This window comes from Anopheles aquasalis, chromosome 2 (assembly GCF_943734665.1).
Source record: "Anopheles aquasalis chromosome 2, idAnoAquaMG_Q_19, whole genome shotgun sequence".
Classification (NCBI taxonomy): domain Eukaryota; kingdom Metazoa; phylum Arthropoda; class Insecta; order Diptera; family Culicidae; genus Anopheles; species Anopheles aquasalis.
The window spans coordinates 85,738,470-85,748,146 of record NC_064877.1 but is presented as its reverse complement, the minus strand read 5'-3'; the positions used below and the strand labels follow the sequence as shown (position 1 = coordinate 85,748,146).

General features: G+C 45.7%; 4 protein-coding genes across 6 annotated transcripts in view; all 4 read left to right on the top strand.

Moving 5' to 3' along the window:
* The window catches only part of LOC126569934 (ecdysone-induced protein 74EF), a 44,513-nt gene extending 40,526 nt beyond the window's left edge, over positions 1 to 3,987 (top strand). For all 3 annotated transcript variants that reach the window (XM_050227352.1, XM_050227353.1, XM_050227354.1), the window contains one exon: positions 1 to 3,987. This exon is cut by the window's left edge and continues 423 nt beyond it. The gene's annotated coding sequence lies outside the window, so the exon portion shown is untranslated.
* Positions 3,988 to 4,654: 667 nt separating this feature from the next.
* On the top strand, positions 4,655 to 5,608 carry LOC126569937 (uncharacterized). The gene is made up of 2 exons (XM_050227358.1): positions 4,655 to 5,090; positions 5,168 to 5,608. The coding sequence occupies exons 1-2, from the start codon at positions 4,679 to 4,681 to the stop codon at positions 5,590 to 5,592; spliced, it is 837 nt and encodes a 278-aa protein (XP_050083315.1). The 5' UTR covers positions 4,655 to 4,678; the 3' UTR covers positions 5,593 to 5,608.
* A 134-nt stretch (positions 5,609 to 5,742) lies between these two features.
* On the top strand, positions 5,743 to 6,826 carry LOC126569938 (uncharacterized). Its single transcript, XM_050227359.1, has 2 exons — positions 5,743 to 6,221; positions 6,285 to 6,826. The coding sequence occupies exons 1-2, from the start codon at positions 5,855 to 5,857 to the stop codon at positions 6,737 to 6,739; spliced, it is 822 nt and encodes a 273-aa protein (XP_050083316.1). The 5' UTR covers positions 5,743 to 5,854; the 3' UTR covers positions 6,740 to 6,826.
* A 720-nt stretch (positions 6,827 to 7,546) lies between these two features.
* Positions 7,547 to 8,643, top strand: LOC126569939 (uncharacterized). Its single transcript, XM_050227360.1, has 2 exons — positions 7,547 to 8,027; positions 8,101 to 8,643. Exons 1-2 carry the CDS (start codon positions 7,742 to 7,744, stop codon positions 8,553 to 8,555), a joined length of 741 nt encoding a protein of 246 aa, XP_050083317.1. The 5' UTR covers positions 7,547 to 7,741; the 3' UTR covers positions 8,556 to 8,643.
* The last annotated feature ends 1,034 nt before the right edge of the window (positions 8,644 to 9,677 follow it).

The window sequence follows — 9,677 nt, the reverse complement described above, 5'->3', positions numbered from 1 at the left end:
ATCGTTGGATGGGCCAGATAAAGTACAAGAGTCTTGCGTTGAACGCGGGCACGCGTGGGAATCTACTTTCTGCTGAAGGTGGACGTGCCCTCGCGTGCTTCTCTCTCTCTCCCCGTATTTGTTCGATCGTACGATTGCGATCGCGAGCTGCGCTCATAATTCATTAATTTGACTTACTATGTGTGTGAGTGTGTGTTTCGTTTTCGTTTTATAATACTACTTTTAACATAACAGTTTTCAAAGCAATTTTGTGATTTTAATCGTTAGCAAATGCGTATTAAGTTTGAACATCGTTTTCTCTACGTAACTCACTCCCCCTTTTTTTTCTCATGGTAGTACTTTAGGGAAGAAAAACCTAAGGTACGCCTGATGCGTTGATGGGTTTTAACTTGGTCTCTCGTGAAGAAGAAAGAAGGAAGGAAATGTGACCGGAGTGTGGAAGGCACGACATAAGAAGGGAATCATAGAACTGATCTTTTTCGGGGGGCTCTAGCTCTTCTCAGGGACACCATACATACAGATACGCACATCTGGCAAGGGAAGGAGTGACGGGGGGTTAGGCAGAAGAAGCGACCGAACGGCAGAGAGACTACCAAAGAAAACATGAATATACCGAGCGAGAGAGAGATAAATGCAAGATCAAAATGCAGCAGTGGAACAAAGAAATGAAGCAGAAATGGTTGGTTGGACGGCAAGGAAAGCTGGAAAGGAGCGAACCGAGCAAGCAAGCCATCGACATGTTATCCGTTTTTAGCGCGTTTTAGGCTATACGAAATGCCCGTTTTGTTTGTAGAACCGTAGACCGATCGATTCTGCCATGATCACCCAACAATAACAGCGACATCAATAGCATAACAACCACAAAGAACTCAGTCTCAGTGTCTGCCTAGACTCCATGATCGCGATCACCATCACCAATGGGGTGGAAAACAAACCCCCTTCCGCCACTGTCCACGCTGCTGCGAACTCCTCCGCCCCTCCTTTTACTCCACCCAGGCCACAACGTTCGGCATCTCTTTAGGACAAATCGTATCGAAAAAAACAAAACCAACAAACAAAACAAATTGTGTTCGCCGATTCGTACTGTTGGCCTGGAGTTTTGGGGGGGAGGGAGTTGGGAGATAAACAATAAGCGATCGTGAGGAGCGCACGGCCCAAGAACCCGATTCCCTCTAACAACAAGCCATAAGAACTGCCCGTGCCGTGTACGAAGAAACACCAGCAGTAGAACCACCCATCAGGAGCAGCAGCAGCAACAGGAGCTCTCTCCGCCGGAAACGCATCACACAAACGGCGTATGTGTGCGTGCGCGCGAGTTAATTAGTAGAACATTATTATCGTTGTGTTTTTTTTGGCGTAATACTGTTGCACGTTCGTTACATACATACCGAGCCCGAATCATCAAATACAAAAGGTGGTCCGAATGGCCATTGAACACACATTAACTGCCCGGAAGGCGATTCAGATCGAGACCGTCGTGGGCAGCTCAGCAACCGTACCACACGTAGGCGAACCGTTTATCGAAAAGATATGGTTTTGTGCTAGAGATCACCATTCGCCGTTCCGCCGATAATATTGCGTTTTTAAATGTCGAGTTCACGTTTCGTAAAGAGGAGGCTCGCGTACGATATACAAAAGTATGGTAGTCAATCCATTTTATCGGCATAATATCGCGAGCAGATGCAGCAAACAACTACAATAAAATACAACTAGCTACTCGAACTAACTAATAGACCGCTCACCAACGGTTCGGATCGTCCTTCGCCCGCCATTTGATGAGATCATTTCATATCCAGACCGGACACTGGCGACGAGCGTGTATTGGACCACACAGGCTTCAAGATTGGCATTGGAAGGGAACGAAAAAGGAAGACAAATAGAGAGTGCCAATGAGGAGGTCGAGCGGGAGAGAGAGAGGAGGTGTTTGAATTGGATGATGCTGCGGTGCAGTTCGCAGATGTTTCTTTGCAAAGCGCCCTCCGCTCGAGGTGATTTTACAAATTTGTATGATGTAAGTAAGAGGATAGAAAAGAGGGAGAAAACGACAAACACAAACATACTAGTAACAGTATAATTGCTAGGGAAATAACATGCACACAAATGCTGGACAAAGTTTGAAAAGTGTTTGTTATCCGATCCGTGGTAGCAAAGGAGGATAGCGCACCAGCATAATGGAAACATTGAAATAAAGCATGGCATACTGAGGTAAAGTAATGATAGAGAGGGAGAGAGAGATCGAGAGGGAGAGAGAGAGAGAGAGAGAGAGAGAGAGAGAGAGAGAGAGAGAGAGAGATCGAGAGAGAGACATTTGTAATGGAGGCGCCAGGAAAAGCGCACTCCTATCTATACACGATGACGACGACATCATTATGCCCTAGGATTCTTGCGTAAGGTAATTCTAAGTAGCGAACAAACAATTAATTATTGCAAGTTGTGCAGTTTCGCGTGTGTGGAACGTGCCCCGTCTGTCTCTCAGCTCAGCAGGCCGCGCAATCGACTTGCGCTGAAAAACTGTTAATCAAATTCGAATGAAAAATGGAAAACACTCACTCAATCGCACACATTTGCTAACGAAGGAACCGCAGCGTGGAACAGCAGCAGCCCCAAGAGAGAAGGAAAAGATCAAAGAAGGCAGAGAAAGCGCGGGGGGTAGGAAATTTGGCGAACTTCTTCTGTTAGTGAAGTATACACTGAGCGTATATATTATACACACTCACACACACGCGCATATACATATATATATACATGATATATAGATATATTATACATATTGGATTATCATTTATTTGGTTTTTGTGGTCACAAATGATCCAGCAGCAGCAAATCACAGTCCATTGTGCAAAGGTGCAATTGTGGCGAAGTTAGTGGCTCTGTCTGTTTTGCACCGGGGGCCATGGTGGCAGCCGGGATCTTTCATTGGAAAGCAAAACCGCAACGTCAAAGAGAAGTAGGAGCGAAGCAGGCTGTAAATAGGTCGTCATGGTGTGTGCGTGAACAAGAACAAAAAAGATTAACAAAAAAAAACGAAAGAGCAAGCATTTTGAAAGGAATTTTTGTAGTTTTTCAAAAGAATAAAAACGGAAATACCAATCTCTCTCTCTCTCTCTATCTATCTCTCTGACACATAAAACTCGCCCCAGTCACGCAAACAGAAGTAGAGAAAGGAAAAGGGAAGTGAGTGGGTGGGTGGGTGGATGGAACTTCTCTCACACAAAGTAAACTTAACAATTTAAGGATAAGCATACGATACCGTGCTGCAGGTGAAAAGGAAGGGATCCTCGGGGAGCGGCTGGCTGGAGCTTTTAAAGCCCTTCTTTTCGTGTTTCGTGCCGTGTCCAGGAACAGGAAATACGATCTCGTCCCCTTTTGCCGCACACTCCACACACTGAACGAATTTATGTAAAATCCTCCTCCTCCAAGACGGAAACGTGATACTCTTCTGTTGGTGTTTTATGTTTAATCACTGATTGCTTCGTTTTCAAAACACGGCGTTGCGTTCTGCGTGTGCGTTTTGTAGTGATTTTATGTGCGGAAGGACACACCACGATCGCCTGTGTGTCTCTCACTATCTCTCTTTCGTCCTTCTTCTCTGGCCCAAAATGAGCACAAGCAGAGATTCCCTTGAAACCGCGTGAAACACAATAATAACAAATCATTATCAATTTAGCAGCAAAGCGACGAGCGGAGTGGAAGTTCTGGGAGGTAAATCGAAAAGAACGCAAACTCTGGGGAACTGGCCATGAAATATTCGAATTAGTAGCGAACCCGCAAATCAAGCAAGTAGTCAGCAACGAGAAGAGAGGACGTGGGGTGATGGTAGACAACGGCGGCACACAGACAGGGGGTGAAACGATAAGGAAATCGGAACTGAATGAAAATGATTTAAAAATCTGCAACAAAAAAAAGGAAGAAAAGAAACAAACCGTAGTAGTGTAACAAACTGAAAAAAGGGAATAAAACAAACACAAACGATTAAGAAAATAGCAACTGGATGGTTGACTTACTGTTGTAAATATCACACCACTGGGATTTCCCCGGTAAAACAGTTGTGGCAACCTTGGCCACAACATTCTATTGCGTTTCTCAGGATTCTCAGCATACCTTGCGCGTTGCCTAGCAACGCGCCTTACACATCATAGCGAGCTGGGAATCTCTCTTCCCTTTTCGATCGCAGCTTTCGGACGAGCTACGCGCGTCCGCTGCAAGGGCCGAGTGTGCACACCGCGGTGCATTTATATACAGTGAAATAAACATCTTACGCTCGAAGTCACTTCTAAACCTTTTCCTCACCATGAAGTTAAAAGAGAAACCTTCGTTCCTAAACAGTCGTTCCCGCCCGATTCGTTATCTGCTTCTATGCTACGTCAATTGTGGGTTCACTTAAATCCTTATCAATCTAATTTCATGCAACAATCGGACGACGAGCGAGCGACGTCCGAACCAACCACGAGGTAGATCGGTTTTCAGTTTCAATCGATCTCGCGACAGCACCGTGCACACCTCGCGTAAAATGAAGAAGATTCTATGCTACGTCAATTGTGGGTTCGCTTAAATCCTTATCAATCTAATTTCATGCAACAATCGGACGACGAGCGAGCGACGTCCGAACCAACCACGAGGTAGATCGGTTTTCAGTTTCAATCGATCTCGCGACAGCACCGTGCACACCTCGCGTAAAATGAAGAAGATTTACTTATTTTGCTGCATATTAGCGATCATTGCCGGTGGCTTCGGCACTGGTAATCGACGTGGCAGTAGCCGAGAGATTTGCCATTGGCTCAATAAACGACTGGAAATATTGCGTCCACGGGGATTGAGGATAACTCAACCATGCTCACCGTCGCTGGTGTCATTTGGGATTGAAGTGTACATCGATCGGGAGCAGCAGCAGCAGCAGAAGATGATTGGAGGTGAAATGGTGCCTTGTGATGTTTGTGTTAATTCCACGGTTGCCACACGGGATGGTACAACCATCGAACTGTTTCATCCAATGGCCATAATCCGTGCTAAGGATCATCTTCGATACACCATCACCAACCATTATCGTGCGGGAGTGACACGGCAGTACCGTTGCTCGTTTTATGTGGCGCGTGAGTAACACTCTGTGTGGTTGTGGTTGTGATAGAATATTGATTTCGATTTTCTTTTGATTTTTTTAAAATAATAGAGGATCGTTTAAAGTACGAGACCTCGATTACACCGAGCTATTGCCCGACGCCGGTTGCACAGACAACAAAACTCTCCCAAAGCGATAAAACCCTGTTGGAAGAGATCCTGAATGAGTCGATTGGCCAATGCAGGGAGCAGACGAATATGCTCGTCATGGCGGATTCAAACACCGTTCGCACACAGAAACAGATGGAACAGTATGTTCGTTCACGATTGAACTCACTGGTACCGGGACTTGATTGGGGCAATGCGTTCAAGCTGATCTATAAAACCGAGGAAGGACTCGTCTTTGAGCTGAAATCGATGATTGCCAAGAAGAAGCTGCTACGGATTGTCAAATCCATTGATGAGGCCAAGGATATTCAGGATTATGATAGTGTGGCACCTTCGTATCATGACATTCGAGAGTACGATATAGCATGAATCGCGGTGCCTTAAATTATGTAAAATATTATGTATGAAAATCATGAAAATGTAGCTGTGTTCCTATCTTGCAGTAGTGCTTGTAGTAAACAATGTGTTCCATGTGGTAGTGGTCATCACTGCCACCCAGTGACCCACGGGTCGCTTCCTTATCACGCAGGCTTCGCAGCGAAAACATTGGAAAATCCGATTAGCAAATTCCCTTCAGCTGCGCTTCAGTGTTGATCATCGTCTCGTTGGAAGAACACGGTTTAGATTGAGGATGAAGCTTCAAATTCTGTTTGCTTTCCTTGTGCTTGTTCTCTCAGTGTCTGGTAAACAATGGAAATTGAAAAACCGAAAAGCGTGTCGTTGGTCGAATAGGCAAATTGAAATCCTTGTACCACAAGGACTGCGAGTTCTGCAGCCATCCTCGAAATCAATTGCGATGGCATACGGAATTGAAGCGTACATCAATCGTGTGCCAGAGCGAAGCGGAATCTGTGATATTTGTGTTAATTCAACGGCTGCGGAACCGATTTTTTATCCGTCGGCCGTAATACGTGCAGGAGATCGCTTCCAATACACGCTTTCATATTACTATCGTAGTGGATCGATCCGACAATACCAGTGCTCGTTTCATGTGGCAGGTAAGTAATCTTTTTGGGCGTAATTACATGACTTTTATACACATTTTGATACACATCTTATAGAGCATCGTATCAAATACGATCCATCAATAAAGACGACATCCACTTGTTCTGGAGCGATTCTTTCCAACTCAGCGGAACAGCAGCCGGTAGCGAGCGATAAGGTGCTTCTTGAGGAATTAATAAACGATGCTAGCCATCACTGTAATGGCGTTTCCCGTATGATCGTGATGACTGGACCAAGCAAACCGATGAACAGGAGTCAGATGGAACAGTTTGCTGCGAGCAAACTGGAAGCGGCGTACCCGGGGATGGATTGGACCGATGAAATCCAGCAGGTTTATCGCTCTGAAAACTCATTGGTCATTGAGCTGAAATCGATGGTTGCAAAGAGGAAACTGCTGCGCTTAATCAGAGATAGTGAAGTGGTCCATAACATTTTAGATTTCGATCTAGACGCAGACGAAGAAGCCTCTGGCGATGGCTTTTCAGAGGAGCAGACATATCGAATTTATTGAACAATCGAAAAGAAGAGGAGTTTCTGAAACAAACTCAAATTTAATAAAGAACAGTTGATGTCCAGCGCGTTCTTTTCTGTAAATGGACGTGTAAATGTCTATTTATTTTCAGTAGTTTTTACGGTACGATGGGCACTGACTTTGAAAATGTTGGTTTTGGGAAACGCGCTTCTAAGTAGCGGGCTACTTAGAACCTTGAATGAAACACGGATTTTCAAAAATTTATTTCTTTGTCAGTTTTGCTTCGATTGACCCAAAAATTTTACCCAATATTCTGGAAGGAATCAGCATTCGCGGAAAAATGTAAAAACTATTTGTTAATAAAACAAAATGTACCATAGCCCTCTGTAAGTATCTTCCATCTCGCACTCGCGCTAAAGAGTGAACGAGAAAGCACAAACAGCTGCGTGCAATAGTTTCGTTAAGTTGCGTACAACTACGACACTAGCGCCATCTGTTGATGGGTAAACTGCACGAGAACTTTTACGAACGAGTTTCTGGTTTCTCGCTCATTCCAGAGGGTGAGACAGGGATGGAATACACGAATTGGATTTTGAAGGGGCTTCTGCCGTTGAGGCGATAGCTAACGCCTGAGGCGATAATGACCACATTGACGCTTGCACCTTAATTTAAAATGTTCTACGAGATTCACACAACTACTGCCAGCCGTTGGTAGACTTTGAAACGCAACTGAAACACGTACACTTCTCCTTCCCTTATCAGCAATTGGCAGCCACCAACACACAGCTTCCTGATTGTGATTGGCTTCGCGAGAGCTGCGAGATGATTGCCTCCTATCACCCCGAGCGTTAGTTAGTGTTCAACGTTCAATCAGACAAGATGTAGAACCGTAAGCAATCAATCCTTCTAGCCACCGCTCTTACGCTGCTGGTGCTGGTAGGCTGCCTGTTGGACCACACGGAGGCGAAAAGGAAAAGCTCCAAAAGCCACCGCCACCGTCCGAAGGGTGTGAACATCGAGATCTACCATCCGAAGGGCGTGATGGTGTGGTATCCCTACCGCACCGATCTCGAGCTGTTCGGAATCGAAATCTACATCAACAAAGACCAGAACGCAGCACCAGAAACGACATCATCCTCCTCGGAGGAAGTGGTCCGTCCGGTTTGCGACATTTGCCTCAACACCACGGAGGTTTCGTATGGAAAGTTTATTCTGCGCGCCGAGAACGCAATCATCCGTGGCCGTGATCGTGTCACGTACCGTGCGATCTTGAAGAAAACCAACAGTGAGCCTCGCATTTCGTGCAGCAATGAGTTCTACGTTTCAGGTAGGTTTTGTGACTTGCGGTGGCCATTACTGTGTCTCATCTGTACCTTTCTCACACACTTCCATCCCAACAGAGAGTCGCATTCTGCTGGGCAGCGTCAACGGGGAGGCCATCGCTTGTAATAGCGCCACGACGGAACCGCGTATTGGTGACGCCAGCGATAAGGCGTTGCGCGATGAGATCAAGCTGCTCGAGGACATCCTTCTCGAGGTGAACCAGGAGTGCAATGCTAGCCAGAACCAAACGAAGCAACTGCACTTGATCGCCGAAACACCGACGCGTTACAATGCGGCTGAACTGTTTGAGTTCGCGACCAACTGGCTAACAAGTGCGCTTCCGTCCGTGAACTGGAACCGAACGATGGTGGATGCGTTCTACGTGATAAACGGTGGCATTGGAGTTGAGGTGGCTACCATCATTGACAAACTGAAGATCCTCAAGATGGCTCAGGGACTGCCGGATCAGCCGATCACCGATCTCGATACGTTCCAGAACGAAGATTTCACGAACGAGATCGATATGTGGTAGAGGCACGTTTGGGTTGACGAAATTTTAATCTCCTGCCTGGTAACGAGTTTTATAGAAATAAATTACAGTTTTGATTGTTTACGTGTAATCTATGAGGGAAACATTTGTTTTGGCGGAAAACCCCAAAGAGAATCACTTGATAAAGGGATGATGCCTGATGCGTTTCGCTTTATCAGCTGACCTTAGGTTTGCTTGGTGATTATTATTTGTTTACCGACCAGTCTTCTAGAATGATTCCAGGAACAAATGAGATACAGCCAGTTAAGGGAGGTTTTTGAAACGGACTGAATCCATGAATGAAGGAAATTCAATGAAAGCAGCAGCACAAAGTAACGCAAATAGAAGCTGATGAATCATAAGACACCACTTTAGATGCATATCAATCATTCTTCTAATCAGATGCCCATTCAAAACGATCAGCGGACGATCGGGACAACTTCTAACCACCTCAACCTGGATCAAGCACCGAGACCTCAACTCGGGCGAGTACAAATGCACTTTGCAACCAAGAGGTCTGACCTATTGGCTTTACACTTGCCTGCTCCTCGGCTCCTCACCTCAGCGTCTAATCTTCGCTTCATTTCGTCTTCAAGACTAGGCCCGACCTTATCAGCATACCAGCAAGTCTTAGAAACCTTAAGAAACCCTCCGGTTCTACCCGGGTTGCCCCTTTTTCACTTGCCCTTTTCTGTTCGCTCACAGAAAAGCACTTTTGAAGAGCGGCTCCGGACTTCGGAGTTCTGTTCACGCTCGCGCTTAAAATAATAAATACGAGTTTCTACCTCGAGTCTGGTCGGTTTGCTGGGCCTAGGGTGCCGATCTCAATCGATCGCCTTTTAATCTGGCCTGGCTGCCTGGCTGTTGGAATTGAGGTTAAAGGAATTATCCTTAAGAACTTAATGAAGAACAAACAGACTAATCCCTTCGGTAGGTTATGACGAGCGAGTGAACGAGTGAGAAGCAAAGAGACATTCTACTGGCCTTGTACCTTGCTGGAAAGGACATGCAAAGCTGGGCTCTTTAATTTTAATGAGATCAAAATATTTAAAAACTTTTCTTCAACCTGTAAACCGTGCAGCAGCAGCAGCAGCAGAAGAAGAGTAGAGCAACGATAAAGACGTG

Excerpts from the sequence above, each read along its gene's own strand:
- LOC126569937 (XM_050227358.1), top strand. The coding sequence starts at position 4,679 with ATGAAGAAGATTTACTTATTTTGCTGCATATTAGCGATCATTGCCGGT. Across the intron at positions 5,091-5,167 it reads TTGCTCGTTTTATGTGGCGC|AGGATCGTTTAAAGTACGAG; the intron begins GTGAGTAACACT and ends TTAAAATAATAG.
- LOC126569938 (XM_050227359.1), top strand. The coding sequence starts at position 5,855 with ATGAAGCTTCAAATTCTGTTTGCTTTCCTTGTGCTTGTTCTCTCAGTG. Across the intron at positions 6,222-6,284 it reads GTGCTCGTTTCATGTGGCAG|AGCATCGTATCAAATACGAT; the intron begins GTAAGTAATCTT and ends CACATCTTATAG.
- LOC126569939 (XM_050227360.1), top strand. The coding sequence starts at position 7,742 with ATGGTGTGGTATCCCTACCGCACCGATCTCGAGCTGTTCGGAATCGAA. Across the intron at positions 8,028-8,100 it reads CAATGAGTTCTACGTTTCAG|AGAGTCGCATTCTGCTGGGC; the intron begins GTAGGTTTTGTG and ends CCATCCCAACAG.